Genomic DNA, 21,055 nt, shown 5'->3' with positions numbered 1-21,055 from the left:
AAAGCTGCAGTCTCTACCATAGGAATGGCCTCTCCTGTAGAGCAGCAGTGACACGTCCAGTTACATTCACCCCTTGCTGCATCCTCAGCAGCCTGAACAGCAAGAGTCACCAACCATGCTAGGAAACTCAATTTGCTCTGTTTGTTCTACAGTCAAATACTGGCCTACCAGGAGATAACACTCCTCATTCAACCCAGTAGTCCAGAAGTACATGACATGGCACTTCTTCTGTCTTTCTTATTCATAGAATGGCTTGGGTTGGAAGACAGCTTAAAGAACTCCTAGTTCCAAGCCTCTGCCATAGGCAGGGTTGCCAGCCACCAGATCAGGCTGTCCATGGGCCCAATCCAACCTGGCCTTGAACAACTGTCTACAAATCTCCTACTCACATGGCTAGTTAAGGATTCTTGCAACCAATATGCAAAAATATTAGGATTAGTATGCCCTTATTTTTTTGATTCTGTAAACAAATGGATAAGTTCACTGAGCAATCCTTCACATAATTCTGCGTAAATAATTGTATTAGCTCTTAAGTTCTTAAGTTCTGAAACTTATTAGTGTGAAATACTGCTAAAATACTGCATGAAATGTGGCACTGAAATGTAAAGTAAAATATGAACAGGAATCTTTGGGGGAGAAACAGCAGGTGATTGAACATGCACACTGCTATTAAAATGGCAAAATATCTGGTCTCGGTTTTCAGAAAAGCTTCAAGTGTTATTGCTCCATTTCAAGTTGCTCAAATGAACAGTGCTGCTGCCAGCTTGTAAAACAGCAAAATTACATGTCCTCTGACTGGCAATCCAGAAAGCCCACGCTCTCAGTGTCTGATGTCTGAAACCTAATGTGGTAAATATAAAGGACAAGTGCACTCTGAACATTAAGTACATTTTTCTCAAACCTGTTCTATCAGTTTTACTGAGAAACGCTCAAGTACCTTCGTCAGTGAAATACTCAAGATCACAGCAGCATTTAGCTCTAAAAGCATTTATTTGCTGCTCTTAAAGTAGAATTGGAAAAAATAAGATCGTCGTCAAGTCAGGCACACACTTGATGAATTAGCTCACCTGCAATTTAAATGCATATATGAAATATCTGATAGCCAGAGCTATCTAAAGCTTCTTAATGCTAACTGAGCACCATTCTCAAAGATACACACATCATCCTCTTCTTCATCAGAAGATTTCTATCAAGTTTACGTGACAAATACAGAAAACGCTTGAAATAAATTGAAGCATGACATGTTCAGCTCAAACTCTGACTTCATTCTTTGGCACGAGCTTATACAATACATGGCTGCCAGTGCAAACAGCAGAGTAACAACTGTCACAGCTGTACTCATCTTCTAAAGAAAGGGTTTGTTTTTTTTAAAAAGTGGGAGACCAAAATACATTTTAAATACTGTTAATAGTTGCCTATGTTTTATTTAAGTGTTACATAGAAAAATGTTGTGTATCTTCTGCTATAAAGAGCTGTTTAAACATGGAAACGAGTTTTGCCATTTTACTCCTTTCCAGTAGTTTCTAAAATCCAAACATAATTGTCCTGACAGCCTGAATACCACCATCAAGCTTCTCAATTCTTGTTGACATGTACTGATCTTTTACCTGGTTTGACTGCTTTCATGACAGCACGTGATGACTTCAACACTGCTTCATAGATAGCCCTCTGGTCAGGAGTGAACTTTCCATTTGCAGGGAAGGTGCAGGTGATGTCAGAACCATAGCAGTAATACTCTCCTCCCATATCAAACAGGCTAAAAAGGAAGACAGAGGGGAGAAATTGAAATTTTAATTTCAAAGAAATTGTAAGAGTAAAGATATTTTTTTTCTTGTTCTGCTCTTAAGAATTATCCACATCTTGGTAGTTGGCCACATAATCCCCATCTGAATGTTGTTCCTAAGTAAAATGAGAGGATAGCAACCTGCTAGCAGAAGGGCATTTGCTATGTTACCTAGAGCTTAAATGGACACTTCCACCAGCTGTGCTGGCCCTGGATGGAAACAGTGCAGGAGCTGATGAAGCAAGATAAAAAAAAAAAATCACACAAAGAATCTTCTTCCAGGTGTTCAGGTCCAGCTGCTGGGCCGTTTTCTCAGAAAATGAAATGTCTTTTGTTTCTTTCCTAAGAAATGCCAGCACCATGTAAAGGCTGTAACTTCAAAACTTAACAGAGAAATGTTAATTAAATCATAGCCTTTTGTATTGAAGTGTCAAAACACATTTGATGGTTTAAATAAAATGTCCCCAATAAAGGTTGACTGCCTCTGCTCATAATACCAACTTTCCTTTAAGACAAACTTACCTAACAGGGCTTAAAGAAACACACGTTATGGGAAGATCCAACCAGAAAAGAACATTTAGTACAGTTTTCTGCATCAAAGGTTAAAAAAAAAAAAAAAGTTTTCTTTTATGGGAATAAAACCTCTTATCCTTTGAGAATCATTCTACACACCAACCAATAACTCACCACCAAATGCTCAGCTGCAAGAACACAATCTATAAGAGCAGCTAGTGGGTCCCCACACTTCTGTGACAAGTTGGTTAGGCATCTGCAACAGTAGTGCCTCCTGGGCCCATCTGATAAACCACTGCACTTGTTTCAGCAGGCTCAAAAAAAAATCAGCAAATTACCAAAAAACTATTTGCTAACAATAGTTAGCAAACAGCTTCCAAGTTCATCACGTCTCGATTACAAGGAGGCACATTTTACACGTAAGACTTTGGTTTTGACACACAGCAGGCACTGCTGCGGCCCCCTCTGCTACCGAGTCCCAATCACAGCAGTAATTAACAAAACCATGCGGCACAGCTCTGCCCCCAGCCAGCACACATGGCCAGGTACAGATAAGTGTAAGCAACTGCAACAGGAACTGTGGCACTTGGCTGTAAACATTCACCATTTCTAACCTAACTGCCACTGAAAGCAGCAGACAGTGAGCAAACTAATGCACCCGTGATAAAGCAAAGATTGTACTTCAGCAGTGCTGAGACTCCTCTTGCTCCACCGCATACACACACAGACACGTACTCATGAAGATTTACTCAAATTTTAAAATCCACCCAGCAATTTCCTCTGTGAATGAAATCTTTGCACTCAGTGCAGGCCCTGCTGAAGTCATCACCAGCCTCCCCACAGCGGGCAAGGTTCACTGCAGAGACTTGCAGGACTGGAACTGCAGGAATAAACCCTGTGCTTTACAGATGCAGAAGCGTTGGAAGTTTAAAGCTACAGCAACACACTCTAGGAGGTTACAGAGACTATTGCAAAGATACACATGTAAAGGCAGAGTCAATGCAAGCACTGTTGATGTTTGTTTAAAGATGAAACATGGTATTTTAAAAGAGAAAGTCACTAATTGAAGAAAGATGCGCACCAGACAGCAAACATCAGACCCACAAGGTGAAAAAGCAGGATTTGACACCAATATAGTAACTGCAAACAAGCTTAGCCAAACCTCATCATCAGAAACCCCATCAACCCTAAGTTTTGATTTTATGGTTAGACTCCTTTGTATAAAAATTAGTGTTGTATACGGAAAATCACATCTAAGGCTACAGAAAAGTAGCTGCAGCAACTAAGAATTACATAAGAAGCTGCTGGGTTCTCTAACAGACCAACCTGACACACTTGTTAGAATGGCTGCTCATCTTTCAACCAATCCCAAATGGAACTCTTTCGAAAGTCACAAACAAAGTCTCATGGTGCTTGGTGGGATTTTTGTGTCCCAGCTGTTCCATTCTGTGTCAATTCAGCATGACTGCAGTAAAGCTCAGACCTGCAACTTGTGAAATCCCTGTCCAAATCTACTAGAAGTTACTGTTCTTTCTACACTTTACCTAGAGAGTGGTTAACCTGAACTTACCGCAGGGGTCACACTATTTCTTGAAAAATTACAAGAATCAGTATTTTCTCAAACTCATTCATTATTTACTGGCTGTTAAATAGTTGTTAGAACTACTGAAGCACTAAGTAATGGGGAAGAAAACTATCACAAAGCTGCTGGCACACTAAAGAAGGCTCACAAGCCAGGAAGCACCATTTGTTCAGGTTTCCTTGCTTCCAGAGAAGAGCAGAGATGAGGAAAGATGATTTTTCAAATTCCACCACAGAGCAATAACCCACCTTCCAGATCACATGTGAAAAAGCATTCAAAACAAACTCCACATTTGGGAGATACTTTGGCTCTTAGTGGAATTCTCTTCCATTTAGCTTCAGTTGGGAACACATCCATTAGTTAAAATGTTTCCCAAGACATGGAAATAGACCAAATAATGTTGCTATTGTAGCTGAAGAAATAATGGGAGCCTGAGATGATCCCAGTTTTGTATCCTTGCTTGCCAGGCAAAATATGTGGTGAAGCGTACTTGAAGTCTAAGCTGCTATCTTCTCCTGTTCCTAACTGAAAAAAGCTCCTAAAAGCAGGTTGCTTAACTCTTGGTTCCTTAGATAAAATACATTATTTTACCTTGAAATTAGATAGTAACTGCTAGGTAGTAGGATAAACTAATAACTAAATACATACTCAACTGCATGTTAAAAATGAACTGATAATGCAATCCTATAAGGGCCACGTGCAGAAACAACTACTTCATGTTATCTGGACTACTATCAACTACAGCAGCAATATAAACTAATTAAACACACAAATAAGAACAGGCCTCAAACATCTTAATCTATGCTTTACCTTTTAAAGATCATTTAAAGTCAAGTAACATATGCAATAATATAAGTATCTCCAAACATTATTCATTCAACTGAAAAAGGAAATAGGAATGTTACATGTTTAAGGGACTACGTATGTTTTCTATTCTATATAAAACTCCAGAATTCAGAATTCTGTTGAACAACAACAAATTTCATCCCAGAAGACCCTTCTCTGCTTTTCAGGAAGAGTGCAGTGGTGAAGTGTGGCTTTAGATGTACCCAGAGGTAAGGAGTCTGAGGATGTCCCATTTCTGAGGAGCCTCAGATGAGAGAGCGGCCAGAAAAGAACTGTCAGTGATCAGAGAGCGTGGTTACATGTTGGTGCGCTCACTGATGGAGCCTGAACATGATAGAGTCTTTCACTGCACAGATGAATCTCTTTTAAAAGCATTGCAGAGAGAATCTAATCTTTCTTTGCATTGTTTTGTCAGGAGCAAAAGCAATGAAAAGCTACCTAGCTTCATTTCAGGGTGAAAAGTGCATGGTATATAAAACATTTAACAGGAGGAAGACCTAAGCTGTTCTAAAAACTCCACATTACTGTGTTGTTTTCTAAAATGAGTAAGAAGCTATACTACATGTAACAGATACACAAAAAATATTAAATGGCCGTAGATCTCTTAAGGGAGATATGTATATTTATTATTATCTTTTCTCCCAAACATACAGCAAAATACTTCATACTCTTAACTAAAACTGAGCAGTGCAAAGTACTACAAAAATCAGATAACCCGTCAGTTACTCTACTGACAGTATTACAATGTTAGCCAGCAGAGTCAATAAAAGTTGCCTTCTGCATCTATTTTAGAATTAACCTTCAAAACTAACAAATTGCATTTCATTCCCCTCACAGGCAAGAAGCCTGACACAGCTTAAGATCACACTGTACGTAACGCAGTCCCCAGCTGAGAAGCGGCAGAAGCACACACTGCAATCTCACAGCTCCAGCAGGGACCTCACCAGTTGCCCCTGGAGGTCCTGGGTCACCAACTCCTCCTCAGCCCTAGGACCTGGGTCCAGCGCCCTGCTGCAGCAACCCAGCGGGGCAGTCAGGAAGAAATATCTCAAGGATGCTTGAGTCCTGTTGATTTTAAGGAGCATGCAGGATTCTAAGGCACTGCTGTACTGGAAATGCTACGTGATGCTATGCACGAAAGCTCTCTTTACCTTCCCTGGCAGCTGCTCTGGCACAACACAGCTGAGTTGGAAGGTGGCCCTGCCACCTGCACAGAATATCGGCACCACGAAATGCAAATTTCTGCTTACACCTTTGGCTTTAAAATCCAGAAAAATAATAGGTGTTTTAATACCACTTTTAGCTTTCTTAACCTTTGATTGCAAAGCATCACAAATCTCTTTTTCCAACACTTCAGTTAGAAAAATTGTGGTTCTTTTCTGTGTAAAGTCATCGTATACTATTTTTTTTTTCCAAAGTAAAGCATCCTCCTCCTCTAAGCATGTTTTTAACTTTTATAGGCTTGCTGACATTTTTATTGTCAAATAATTTGAAACTGCCAAGCAATGAGGCAAATTATGGCCAATATCACAATGGGAAGGAATACTTTATTTGGGATATCTGAGCCATGTGTATGAATCGCTTGTGATCCAACCACCAACCCAACCCAAAGACAAGCTCTCGCAAGCACTTCTTGGGAAGCCTACAGCTACTCCCATGAGCTCATATGTAAAAGCTGTCACCTTGCTGCTCTGCAGAGCTGCTCTGCATGCACAGTCAGAGCTGGGTCTCCTCGGCAGTTACAGAAGTAAAATTGTCGTCTTCAGCAAATGCTGCAGAGCTGCTGTTGCCATGAGTCCCACAAGACCCTGGGTGCAATGTGTGCTGGGCACGGGGCCGCCAAACCCCAGCTCCTGCAGCCCCTGCCTACTCTCAGAACAAAGCCTTCCCTTCCCCCAGGGATTGCGGGGCCAGCCACGAGAAAGCTGCTATCACCAGGACACGTGTCCTCCCTGTACCTCGGGTTAAAGGTGCACAGGTATGAGTACTGGTGCACTTTACTCAGTTACATTTACTGAGGTTTTAGGGATCTGAGTCATTATTAGCTAACATACTTATAAGCAGCCACAGAGATGAACCGGTGCCAGTCCAGTCCCAGGACAGCAGGAATCAAGGTACACAAAACCTTTCCCTCCTCTTATGGCAAAAAGAGCAAGTCACCCGCAGCTGGAGATTTTGTTCTCTGCAAACTGCTCCAGGTCTGCCAAGAACACACTCTGTGCTTAAGACTTCATGCAGCAATTAAATCTTGAAGCAGCCACACACCAACACAAGTTGACTATTTGTTTGGTTAAACACTTCAAGGCAATTTCAAGCTTGAGGGAATCAGGTATCAGGACTTCTATAAGACGCATCTTTGGAAATGTGCCAGGTGATTTGGAAATAGAGTGGCTTAATAGCCAACCACAAACATAAATTACAGTAAATGATATCAAAATAAAATAGAGATTCTAGTGACATACTTTTTTATTCACTCGTCTCCTGACCAGCCAAGAATTATCAACTAAAAAAGCAACCTCAAGTAAGATAACATCACAAAGCCCAACAGAGACCTGGAACAGAACAGCATAAAGTCCTGCATACTCAGGAAACTGCTTTGGAAGAGGTGCTCTGCTCTGACTAGCTTCCATCTGACATGATAGAGAGAGGGCTTAGCCAAGATGGCTCCATGCAAGATGCAGCCAGCCTTGGCCTGCTGTCTGTAGGGCCAGCTGTTATTATCAACACTCTTGCAGTTTAGAGCAACTTCAGAGAAATATTATAGTATTTTATGTGTAGGAAATTGGGTTCCAGAAAGTAAAAACTGTAAAGCCTAATGCTTTCTTAAGTCTCACATTCAATAAAAGTTCCTGCATCCCACACAGGTAACACAATTACAGAGACAGCAAATGATGATGTGACTGTTGTTACACACATCGGTCTACGATTTACATGTGGGCTCCTATTTTTGTGTTTGTCCTCAGCTCTGTGTCCTCATGTTCACCTTCTCCACTACCTTCCCAAATCTGCTCCTTCTGCAGCACTGTCTCACGACAGGCTCGCCCAGACTATTACAGCTACTAGGAAGCTCGTTTCAACTTTTCACGCAGAGATGGCTAAGCTTTGCTTCAAAAAGGAGAGGCTGAAAAACAACAACAGTCTTCACTGAATTTTGAATGAGAGAAGACTGCGTGCCCAAAACTTCTACACTGCCAACTATGAGATGCTCAGTAGCTGTAGCAAGAACATGCACAAGTTTGGGCTGACTGGGTTACCAAAAAGTAAAAAACCAATAACCAACCAACCTTCCCTGGCTGCTCCTGTCCTGCACCAGCCAAGACTCCCCTCCCTCTCACACCCACAGAAGACGTGGCTCACACCATGGCTCTCTGCCTGGCACAGGTGTGCAGTGTGCGTAGGTGTGCGTGGCCATACCCCCAGGTTGCTGGGGAAGGTGTGCCCTTCTGCTCTGCCTCTGGGAAAATGGTTTCCTAAACCAACAGCAATGTGTGGGAGTGCCAGCTCTCTCCCTCAGTAATTTGAGCCAAGCAGAACTTCAGATCCATTTATCTCGCACGATATGAAATCTAAATCCCAATGAATTCACCAAGCCAGCTGGATGTAAGTGCCGGCTCTGTAAGTAACCCTGTAAGATTTTCTGTGTTATTTCTGATTCTTTTCACATACAGGGTGAGAAGGAATCCCTTGCTTACAAGATTTGTGTACTGAAGAAATTGAAGACAACAACCTTAAGCTCCTGCACTAGAAAAATCAATTTCCATAATCAAGCATCACCCTTCCTTCACCCTCACGTAGTCTGTATCAATGTTGTATTAAAAATGTAACGTTTGACAGCACAAAGAGTCAAGAACCTTCTGATTAGCTTGTTCACAGCTGAATTCACCCTGACAGCCATCTCCCCATGTTTCTACTAAGCAGAGGGATGTCCTCAGTAAAGAAGGCTTGGGTACAAATAAAGACCGGGCATACTGAGCTGGTATTGCCAGGCTGGGAGAAGGATGAGGCAACAGCCGAGACTTTACGAGACGCAGAAGGCAAAGTGTCAGTGCTGCAAACTTCACACTTCTACTGGACTCATGCGGGCAATATGCCAAGTGAGGCTAACTCCCAGGTGAAGTTCCGACAAACAGATTGCCTTTTCTGCTGAATGGATGCTTTTTTCCCCCTGGTTTTATTATCCATTTTTAATTGGCATATTTAATAAGCAACAGCACTCTATTTAGAAAAGTCGACGTAGCAGAGATGGCAGTGAACACGACGCTCTGGCCCGCTGCCACCTGCTGCGAGCTCCAACAAGGAGTGGGATGCCAGAGCTGCAGGGAGGAGGAGAAAACGTGCAAGGAAAGGCTTGCATTGACTGCTGCACACAGTCACACTGCAGAGAGCAAACCACATCAGCTCCTCACCAGGAGTGAGAGATACCAGCATAGAACATGAACAACGCAGCTACCTTTTCAAGTGACTCTAGATGCCTACACCGAGAACCAGAGGTACTGTGTAAGCTGAACAGCACCTGGCCGATATTTCTGATTCAGGCCACCATTCTCATGTGCTAACATTTGGACTTGAGAGTCTTAACTTTCAGCCCATCCTGGGCACTCTGACCTGGACAAACAACTGCTGCAGATTGCAGGAGTAGGTGAAGTGTCAGACCTTTACTCATTGATTTTCAATGTAAATACTCTTATTACATGTGCACGCTCACACATACATTCCTGTAAGCAAATAGTTAATGCTTCTGATTTTTTCCTTGATGAAAACTGAGATAGAGACCAATGGTACACACTCATGTAATATTTTTGTTTTGTTTTTTTTTGAGATACTGTAATTGTTTTTAGGATTGTTCTGTCAACCTCCAGAAGATCAGTTTTCAAAAAGAATCCGCCACAAAGGGGTTTCAGAATACTGTACAGAGCAAGACAACTGAATGAGGAAAAAAAAAAGCTGCTAGCTTTTTCATGGAAAATCAGTCCAAACATTCAAATCACTTGTGCAGTAATGAAGGCAGCAACTGGTTCTTCAGAAAAGGAGCTTGAGGCTGCCCTTCCCCAGCCACACCTGCTATTTTGCCAGGAAGAACGTTTTTTTCTTTCTCAGAAACAAGACCTACTCTGCAGAGCAGCACCTCAAGCTGTACATACAACATGGCAACGTGCAACTGAAATCAGAAATATTCTTCCTTAAAGACCTACAGCGAGTCAGCCTGCACAGAGCAGTACACACTCAGCCGACACCAGGAGGGCTCCTCATGACCCTACCTTAAGAGCCACGTGTCCATCATGGGCACAGCAAGGGCCCCTGAGCAGACCCAAGGCTGTTCCGAACACAGGGACTGGGAATTGCACCTGGTTCCTAGGTGGTACCCAGAGGGTGTGCTGGAGCCTACTGGCACCTCTACTTTGAGCCATACAGCAGTGTAAGAGCCAGATCCTCTAGAATTCTATTTTGAGCTTTTTGATGGAGTTCCTCAAACCAAGAAAGGCTCTGCTATCGACAACTATCCAAGATAAGCAGTATCTACGGCAATTCTAAAATACTTTATGTTTACTCACGCCAACAAAGACTGCCACCAAAAGTGCATGAAACTGAAAGGCATCTGTGAATGTTCAATATTAAATCAACAGCTATTAAAAATACTAGGCTTTATCCCACTTGTTTTATTTAAACACCCCTAGTCAAATCAACACAAAAGCAGCCAAGACAATTGCATGCTCTCAGGTGTTTTGAATCATGGTGGAAATACTAATCTAAAAATATGAAGATACATCTCATTAAGAGGCAGCAAAAAAATCTTACGTGCTGCAAGGCATGAAGAACATCAAATTAAGAACCAGAACAGAACTCAGCACTTAAAGAAAGCTAAAATTTGTTACAGCACAAGTGTCACTACTTAAAGACCTCCGCTTTGCCTACTCTGACAGTGGGCATGCTCAGAGCCTGAATTATCCAGCACTAACACAACCCAAGCAGTTCAGGGAAAACTACTGCCAATTCTAGAAAATATATTTTTAATCAAATCTTTTTTTTTTTTTTTGTAGCTTAACTTAAAAATAATATCCTCTATAAGCACAATAAGGAGAAAAATATGTCTACTTTATGAAAATAACAAATTTTAATCAAACCAGAGGCACTGAGCCAAAGGAATTATTTCAAAAATGGATAGCCAGTTGATTTTGCAATCAGCCTGTAAGTAGTAGCAATGTACTTGGTATTATTATTATTAGAAACAAAACCATAACTAACAACAAGTTGTTTCAAAACTGCAGACTGAAAGGTTAAAGCTAACCATAATTTTTGCATATTATTATAGCATCAAACTTCAAAACGTGTAAAAACGCACAGGGCCAAATGAAAATATTACTCTCACCCACATAAAATAGAGGAGCATTTACATCTGACACATTAATATCCTGGGATCTTAAAGGCAGTGCTTTCAAGAAGTAATAAATACAATATTTTGTTCCGTAGGATAAATTGTTTTAATAGCAGTCAATGAAGTTCTTTGGGTGGAAGAGGGCAGACTTCTATTACCTGATGCAAAAAGATTGCCAGATCCTGCTTTTTAATGCAACATTGCCCCCACCTGGACAAACGCAGTTCCGTGTGCAGGTTGGCATTAATACCAGAGAACTCTGTAAAACACAGTGCAAATTCCAAAACAGAGCTTGGAAAAGTAGCACAACAAACCTCTTCCTTCCTTAGCAGCACACCTTCTTCAAGCACACCTAAGTCTTTCAGTTGAACAGTTGAAAGTCTTAGCAATATTTTCCTGAAATAAACGATAGTTTCTCAGCACTCATGAAAATCCTTTTATACTACACGCTTATTTATTCCTGCAGAGAAGGGAATAATGCAGTTTTCTACAAATGACACCGAGTAATATTAAGAGAAATACACAGTTTCAATGCAATACACACTATATATGTGTATAGTGAGTATACGTAGAAAACAAATGCAAGCATCTTACGTAGAAAATGACAATTCTGATTATAGAAAGTTCTCTACTATGCTTTTAGATAAAAAGAGGAAAGTTAGAAAAGTAACGTTTTACTGAACAGAAGATCTCCCCTTTAAGAATAAACATGAAAATGTAACAAGCAACTTTCTTCTGCAATATTCTCTGCACAACTCCGGGTGACCAACAGCACCACGACACCTACAAGAGGTCCTTCATCTCATTAGGGTAACTGGAGCAATAAAGAACCCTGCAATGCAGCATCTTCCCTCCGTTTCACACTGAACAACTGTCTCAACTACCTGTACATGCAGTCCAGAAAAACTCCCTGAGATCGACAAAGCTTCTGAAATGCCAAGAGGAGGAGCACTAGAAGTTACATCAGTGTATTTCAAGAGCACCAGAAGTTGTAATAAAACATTTACAAAAAGGCACGTATCACTGCCAAACAGATGGAAGCAAATTCAAACCTAGCACAATACGAGTGGAATGTGCTTTACGTGCAAAGGCAATGCTCCTGGCCAGGCGCTGTGCCTCGTGTGCTGCGCCTTCAGCATCAAAGCACAAAGCTCCCCAGTTCCAGGGAGCGCTTCTCTGAGTGCCCCCTGGTGTCAACGTAATCCTGGTGCCTCCAATTGGCGTTTGAATATTAAGGAAAGAAATCAGTATGAAAATATTCCTCAGAGTTAAGTTAGCCCAATAAAATCATTTTGCAACACTGGATTGCTTTCATATGCCCAACTCTACTAATTGACTAAGCAAATAACAATACGTGTTAATACAGCCAAGACTCATTTAAAACATTCAACATAGATGCATTATGCTAAGATGGCACTTTCCTAACATGCTGCATTTGATTTTGTGGCATTAATAAGACTTTTCCAGTGTTTAAATTCTGGCACCAAAATGCAATAAAACTATCTGCCAAAACAGGCAAGAACCTTCCCAGCAGGAAGCAGCCTGCTCCACAGCTACTGCACGCTTTCATTGGCCTCATTAGAACCAGTATGCTTACATCACAGCATTCAGAGGAACAGCCACATAAAATGCAAGGCATCATCCAATGACCCAACCTGCTTCACTGAAATTTTTAAAGGCCCACTGTGAACACAAGGTTAATAACATATCTCCAAGGGCTGCTGCAGTTGATGCTGTCCTCCTGTTTGTTGCGATTCTATCCGAGCTCTCTCGCTGAATCACACTGTGGGACTCCCTGCAGGGAGGTCACAGCGCTGCAGCCCTGACCCTGGGGCTGTGCTGGGATGGGGGGACATGCCACACAGTCAGAGGCCTTCCTCACTGGCGTGACATAGGACGCTTTGACGTGGTAGGAATGCCATGCGCTTCAGCAGAATAGTGTTACTTGCAGCATTTTGCAAAGCCAGAGCAGACTGAGTAACAAAGAAAAATGTAAGGATCGCTAAGCCTGCCAATGAAGGTTGGTTAATAAGTGCTGAACTTTCACTGAGACACATTTGTCAGAAACCATAAAAGACAAAGACCTACAACTAACACACAGAAAACCATCCAGGTAGTAATAATACCCGTATCTATTTCTGTGATATCTGTGGTCAGGCTTATTTTCTTTTGTTTCTGTATTTAAGAATCAATCTTTATTTTAAAATCATAGAAGCACAATCCATTTGTCAAACCTCACCAGGTCAATTGCAATAAAACAACACTGCAGCAATGCCAGACACAACAAAGGCAGCGAGCTGAATGCAATAAGCTACCATTTTCTTCAACACCTTCTCAAAATCAAAATGTAAAGTACATGTTGCAGGTTCAGCACCTGCAAGAGCTCCTACACAACACACCAAATCACAAAGGCCCCACATTTTCCCCCATGTATTTTGATGGCCACTTTTCCCTTTTCCCTCCCGACACGGCCTGTTACTCCATGCTGGACTCCACAGGGAGTTAAATCTGTGCCCCTTCAATCCACTTTCCTTCTCCCTAAGTAGTAACTTCCCATTTAATCTCCCTCTGAACACTGAAAGACCTTTTGTTATCCAAACTGGGTTGGAGGTGGCGGTGGGGCTCCAAACCCACTGGAAAACGGGTTGTGGTTATCTTGTAACTCTTTGAGGTCTCTTGTGTGCAGGGCAGGAGATACTGAACTAGAACTGCTTAGGACTCCAATTCCCAAAAGCCAAGTCACAGCCTTGCTACAGAACCAGCAGGCATCTCAGCACGCAGTGAATAATGCAATACCTCAAGATAATGCAGTAAACCTCTCGGGCTCAGTTTCTTCTAAGCTGTCACAGGTTTACAATGACAGAAGAAAATTAGTATTTGTACAGCCAGGCTAAGATACAACGGCACTGTAAGCACTTGCAACAGTGATTTTCAACATTCTGAGCAGATTTTATTTAAATGTTAACACAAAATGAATGGGCAGAGAGCACAGAACTGTGATTCACAAGGATGCTTGGCCCAGCCATTTGTCTGCATCACCTTTCTGACCATGGAGATAACATTCTTGTGCAGGAAAAGTGTTTGTTTTAAACCATGCCATCCATACTCATGTACATGCCTACCACAAAGGTGTTAGCATACGTGAATTATAAAATACTGACTTGCTATAGTTGTAATATTTACACTTGATATCAATATCAGTACAGTGCTTTGCACGTACGTGTTGAATACTGAAACCCTAAAAGAACAACTTCTGTCAATAGCAATGCTTTGTGTTACAAGAAATGCCAGGAATTCTCCTTACAGTCCTTGTCTTGCACTGAGATCTTCCAGCACAGAAGCTGGACCTGTAAAGATGTGGATTAAGATGCAATATTGGAGATTTAATTCAATAGCAGTTTCTTCCAGAAGCAATAAATCCACTTGACGTAGATTAATTTTCAAAAATGAAATTCATAAAACCAGACTGTTCTAAATGCAACACAGTTTTTAAAGGAGAAGTCAGAGTAACAGTATTAAATTATGCAACAGCACAATATTTTTGCCTAAGAGTTCTTGTTGATACCTGCAAATCCTTGTAACTGATATTCCTCAAAGAGCACTTTAGTAAGACTAATGCTTTATTTCCTTGAAATACTGATCTATTGTTTTCTATACTTTTTTCTGGGTATTTTGTTGACTTATTTACTGGTAGTCACTTCATCTCACTGCTTAGAACATAAGGCACCCGAGCAGCACAGTTCTGCAAAATGACTGAACATTATTCCTATGAATTACATAACTTCATGAAAAATATGTGAAACTCTATTGAATAATTTAATAAAAATCACACCAAGCACCCAATCTTCTGATTCTACTGTATTCCATTATTCTGGGAAGTTACCACAGTAGATTCATACCAAAACTACTGGCAGAATCCAAAATAATTCCACTCTTTTTCACCAAAAGCAAAGCCACTTTTTCGTCTGTATTCATGGCTTGCTAGGAGTATCCAACAGAGGGCTCCCAATAGCTATTAAAGAGTTTAATTGGGAGTCAAATGCATGAGCTCTTTAACATACATAAACAAATCAGTATGCTGTCATTTTAAACAACATATTCTGTATGCACACAGGCACGTCTACATCCAAATTAGAAATCTGTAATAGCATACAGTAAAACCACACAGGAGGTTTCTTGTTATAATTTGTATTCTGAAGCTCACTTTTTTTCCTCTCCAAAACTGCAGAAAATGAGTATAGTTTTAAGTCATCTTCACACAAATGCAATTACACTTCCTTGCAACTGCTTTATCTTTATGAGCAGGAGGGTCATCCTGCCCCCCAGTGAGCACAACCAAGCTAACCACATCAGCCTGTTCTACTAGGAAAACAGGCTTTGGTCAAGGTGATCTGAGCAGCTATTTGCTAAAAGCCAATCTACACTTGGCAAAGTTCATCTAATGAAGACATGAAACTGGACCATCTCAGGAACAAGGTATTTCAAACAATCAAGTTAATCCTTGTTCTTACTGTTGAGACAGCTAAAAAAATGTGGGGCTGCTGCTGGCAGAGATCCTACTTATATTCTTCAATCCTGCGTTTTCCCCATGATACCATTCCCTTCATTGTTTAAATGCGTTAATTTTAATATTAAAGTACAGGACAACATAATACCTTGTATTCTGTCTCAGTAACATAAGCTGTGATTTTCTGAGAACTTAATCAACCGCAGTCAGTATGGTACCACGTTGGTGTGCCCGAACTGATCAAAAAAACCTCACAGAATATCATCTACCCAAACACAATGTGATCCTAAGTCAAAGCCATTGTACTGCAACAAACAAACAGTGCTGTTTGTCTGGCTTAGTAAACTATTCACCACAGACAAAGTTAATACATAAACCACTGCACACAAAGCTTCTAAAGAAGTTCCTACACTATTAAAAAGAAATCACATGGCTGTAATTAAGTGCATTCCGCAGTCCTTGCAGATGTACCAAGACCGTCAGCTAACAAGGCTTTTTATTACTTTTGAAAAATCAATTTGTTTTCTGTTAGGGCTTTTGGTCCTATAGCAATACTCAGTTGCTTTCTTCCACATCTTTACATCCAACTGAGAAAACACCTACCTGCACCTTCACTGCACGTGCAACAAAAGCAACCTAATACAAAACCTCCACTAAACATCCACAATTAACTCCTCCAGAACTAGCCCCATCCTTTCACAAATGCAGGCTTTCTGATCAAAGTTCTCAGAGGTGAAGTACAAAAGCTGTATTCCGCTGTTACATGCCACTCTATTAGGTCTGTCTTTAAATTTATGGTAATGTCTTTGGTAATTTTATTCACACTGCTTTTATCTGCAGTGATGCTGCAAAACATGTGCAATGTAATACAAGTGGAGAAAAATGCACGATACTTGCAATCATTACTACAATGCTAAACTCTAAGGAACTGTATTTTTCTTTTTTCAAAGTTCCTATTCAGCTGGGGATGGAGGTATAGCAGGACTTCTGGAAGAAATCAGAATATCTTGGCATGCAAAATTACATGCTATTTTAAAGATTTAGACTTTCCAAGAGTGCATATGACATAAATATTGAAACACAGCCAGTATTGTAACAAAAAACATCAAGTATACTCTAATTCTTACTTACCACAAGTCTCCATCTTCAATAGTCTTATCATTTGGGGCTCCAGCATGCCCATAGTGCAGAACAGATGAGTTCTCCCCACTGAGTGGCAAAAAGAAAATTTACCACCATTAATGAAAGAAAAAAATACTAAAACACACAACATAAGAAGGAACACTGTAAGTACAACATTGTGAAAATGTAACCAGAGAATCACAGAATCATTGCAGTTGGAAGGCACGTTTAACGGTCATCTAGTTCAACTCCTCTGCAATGAACAGGGACACCACAGTTCAAACAGCTGCCCAAGGCCTGATCCAGCCTCATCTTGGATGGCTCCAGGGACGGGGCATCAACCACATCGCTAGACAACCTGTTTCAGTGCCTCGCCACCCTCATTGTAGAATATTTTTTTCTTATATCCAAAATAAATCTACCCTCTTTAAGCTTGAAGCCATTTCTCTTTGTCCTATCACCACAGACCCTGCTAAAGAGTCTGTCCTCTTCTTTGCCGTAGCTTCTCTTTAGATACTGAAAGGCTGCAATCAGGTCACCTCACTGCCTTCTCTTCTCCAGGCTAAAGAGCCCAAGGCTCCCTCAGCCTGGCCTTGCAGGAGAGGTGTTCCATCCCCTGGGTCATTTTTCTGGCCCTCTTCTGGACATGATCCAACAGGTTTATGTCTCTCCTGTACTGAGGACTCAACTTCTGGATGCTAACATCAGTGTCTTGATATATTGAGCATGGAATTTTGCAGTCTGTGAGAACTGCCATAGAATCTTTCCACGCATGGGCTGCAATAGCATATTTTGCTATCTCATTCAGCAGAAACGGTTACAAAATGGGCATTTTGCTATTCTGACTGCAAGATGTGACCCTTCTGCAGAAGGGACCCAGTACAGCTCACAGAAATACTTCCCATATCCATGAAAGTGTCAAGGATGCAATTAAGTAATTTTTCAATATGTACCTATTTATTATGGATTTTTAAAAAATACTTAAGTGATACATTTCCCTATTTAAGATTAACTATTCTGATGCATAAAAGAGAGATTTCCACTTGAGTAAAATCTGACATGCTTGAAATGCTTTAGGAGTTACTGAATCTAGAAAAAAATCAGCAGCCCATGAGTGCCAGTTGACCCCTGGCAAGGCTACATGTGATCTCTGCTGGAATGGATACACTGCACACTGCTAGGGGAACATCCATCCTGTATGAGTCAGCAGTTAATACCAGGCACAATAACCATCACTTTGTTTTTACCTCTTATTAAAATCACATTATAAAGAAAAGATTGCAATTCCTGGAAATGCTTTAAACTGCTGATTTACAGGAATAACACACCTCCAAAGAAGGACAGACTTTTGTTGTACGCTTCTAAAGCACCACAAGGCATTCAGTAACCTCTATTTGGTCTTGGCATTCCCCTCTTGTCTACTGTTATTTCTCCAGGTCTAGCAAACATCAGTTAAAATACTGGCAAAGAGCTCAACTTCTACCTATTTCCCCTTCTACTCTTCTCCTTGGACAGATGCTCTCTCTCTTCCATCAGCCATAAGAGCTATAACTAAAAATACAGCGTTGGAACAGGGTTACTATGGTATCTCTCTGACCTCTCCAGTCTACCCTTTACCAACACCATTTTGGTCACCCTGTTCTTTCAGTAGAACAGCTTCATATTTTAGGTGAAAGGAACTTGAGGCTCAATTTCCATTAATGTTCTGCTGTTCCTGAAGTAGATGTGGAACTTGGTGTACTTTTCATGTTAAACTTCTGCTAAGTGCAATTGCAAAAGCAGTAATTATACTCTGTATCCCCCCAAAAATGTTACAGTCAAGATACAGGCAGTAATTGGGAACGTTTAGATATTTAATTATTTACTTATTCAAATATAACAACTCCATAAGCAAGGACTAGGGATGAGAAAGCAGAGGCCTTCTTAATTTTCAGAAGATGCTCAATTTAAAGGGCTGGGTCATGTTAAAACAAAGCAAGATCACTGTGTTGCTGTTTCAGCATGTAGGAAATCAGTATGCACCAATGGAGCGGGGGGCACCATTTCAGAATAATAGGAATAATTTTCTGACAGAAAATGTATTCCTTATAATTATACAAAACGCAAGGGATAGATTAAAGTTGTTAAATCAAGAGTTAAAATAAACACAGAATTAAGGCTGTAATTGATTTTCTCCATGATGCAGCGCCAATGGCAGCACCCCACAAGTGGCATGCACACAGACTGTCCACAGCACTCTGCCAGGATTTCAGCTGCAGACACTATTTCTTATCTTTTTCTAGAAACAGGGATAAACAAGAAGCAAATAGCATGTTACTTATGATCAACTATCAAAAAATTTATCATGAAGCTTAAGGGCATGACTTCATGCTAATGTTTGCAGATAACTTGTTTATGCTGGCACTCAGTATTATGCATCATGCCAGCTGCATAAACAAGTCCTATGTTCAAATATGGACACTGCACAAATGTTTTCAACAATAGATGTTCCAAATGCAAAGACAAGGGATTTCCTTTGCACAGTTTAATGTAAAGGTTTTAGTTTACAAGATATTTATGTAAAATTTGGCACCAACTGTTACAGAAGATGCACAGAACTCTGTTTTCCACCACCATTACTTAGGTGTTAAGCAGCACACAGTCTTTCTTGGCATTTGAGACACCCTGTCTTTCACTCCAACTCTGGCTCTGTAACACGGAGAGGAGCAGCTGGTGCAGAAGACCAGATCCCCACTCCATACGCACTTGGGTGGCTTCTGTCAGGAGAGAGGCCCATCTCCCCACAGCGGCTTCAGGCAAGGCCCTGAGCACCTGTGGCACAGCAGCCCTGCTCCTGAAAGCCCTCACTCAGAAGAAAAGTGAGCACTTCGAGCATGCCCTGTCTCAGCACAGCCCAAAGCCAGGGATGCGGATGACTTGCTTCAGAAACACACCGCTCACCCACACTGAGCACTGGTGGGGACACATCTCCGCCCTGCTTCCAGGAGGTGGGAGTCAGTCCCTCCTTGTTAGAAGCGTCTTTGCACACGAAGGCAGGGAGATGCTTTAGGAGCAACACTAAGAAGCTTCCCCAAAGTGACATGTACCCACGAGGTGAACATTACAGCTAACCAGGAATTGTTCCTAATGATTTGTGAGACTTTCAAGGTGGCTTCAAGAACAAATTAAACAACCCCCAGCCACCCAGCCACTGGAAAGCAAACAAGCCTTCCTGGAGAAGCTCCTTCTTTCCCCCAAAGAGCAGCAGCCAAAACGTTTTCACACAGAGCCAGAGTTCCACACCAGTGCTGTGAGGAGGCGCCGGCCAGGTGGCTCCAGGCCTCTACAGGTCAGCACCAGGGGTGCCCAAGTCTGCCTCTGGGCAGCACAGCTGAAACATCCTCCAACAGATGTCTGTGGGCCTATTTCCACCCCTTTAATAATTTGCCTCTAACTGGTGCCAAAGACATGTTTGTTACAGAAGGAACTACATGGAGCAGCAGAAAAGCAGCAAATTAACACCACTGAGAATGCGAACAGCAGGAAAGGATTCAGGTTATTAGGAAGGGAAAAAGGGCCCCAAAATACACATCAAATCAGGAAACACTATGAAAAGAAATGAGCAGAAGAAAGAGGAGGCATGTTAGTAATATTTTAAGAAAAGGATTAAGTTGAATATCAAACATAAGAAAAAGAGCAGCTATTAGTATTGTAGTAAGATCTGAAGAAAATTCAACAGGCCATGAACTGCACTAGCAAGCTATTTCCATCACGATTTAAATAATGAAGTCAAACCAGAAGGAAGCATTAGCAGTCTTCTCTCCACTTTTTCATCTAAGAGTTGAAACTTTAAAATGCAGTATTGAAAAGGAAAAAAAAAGATGGATATAGTAAGTACTCTAGCCTTACCCTTCACCTTCCTCCCCTGCAAAATGACAACTAGGTACACTAAGGCACTGTGAGGAGCAGTTTGAATTTCAAGGCACTGCACAGTATTTGCACATTCCTCTAAAATCAATACTTCAGAAATTTATGTTGAATATATCTAAGTCCATTTATCAGGTACCACTATTCTCCTTTATTTGCACTTACATGACATCAGCTGGTGCTTCAAACCATCAATAAGTTGACAACCTCTGAAAGCTTTGCTAACTACAGCACTAAGCCAGCTGTGTGATGAGCTGTAACACTAATGTGTGTTATCATTCTCAGCTGCTTAGAGTGAATGCATAGAAGTGAATACATGACACATATCAAGTTGCATCAAATACTCATTCACCATCTCCTGTCGCTACCGGACAGGGACAGCAACAAATGCATCCACTGCAGCAAATGACTTCTATATGAAAT

General features: G+C 41.2%; 1 protein-coding gene across 2 annotated transcripts in view; it reads right to left on the bottom strand.

The window, feature by feature from the left end:
- PEPD (peptidase D) overlaps positions 1-21,055 on the bottom strand; it is a 116,948-nt gene that overhangs the window by 30,267 nt on the left and 65,626 nt on the right. For both annotated transcript variants that reach the window (XM_052685836.1, XM_052685837.1), the window contains 2 exons: positions 16,736-16,813; positions 1,608-1,756 (listed from right to left, as the gene is read on the bottom strand). In XM_052685836.1, the coding sequence (XP_052541796.1) occupies positions 1,608-1,756; positions 16,736-16,813 (227 nt within the window). The remainder of the gene's footprint in view (positions 1-1,607; positions 1,757-16,735; positions 16,814-21,055) is intronic.

This window comes from Tympanuchus pallidicinctus, unplaced genomic scaffold (assembly GCF_026119805.1).
Source record: "Tympanuchus pallidicinctus isolate F22 unplaced genomic scaffold, pur_lepc_1.0 scaffold22, whole genome shotgun sequence".
Classification (NCBI taxonomy): Eukaryota; Metazoa; Chordata; class Aves; order Galliformes; family Phasianidae; genus Tympanuchus; species Tympanuchus pallidicinctus.
The sequence above is the reverse complement of the archived record's forward strand: the minus strand, read 5'-3'. Positions and strand labels throughout refer to the sequence as shown.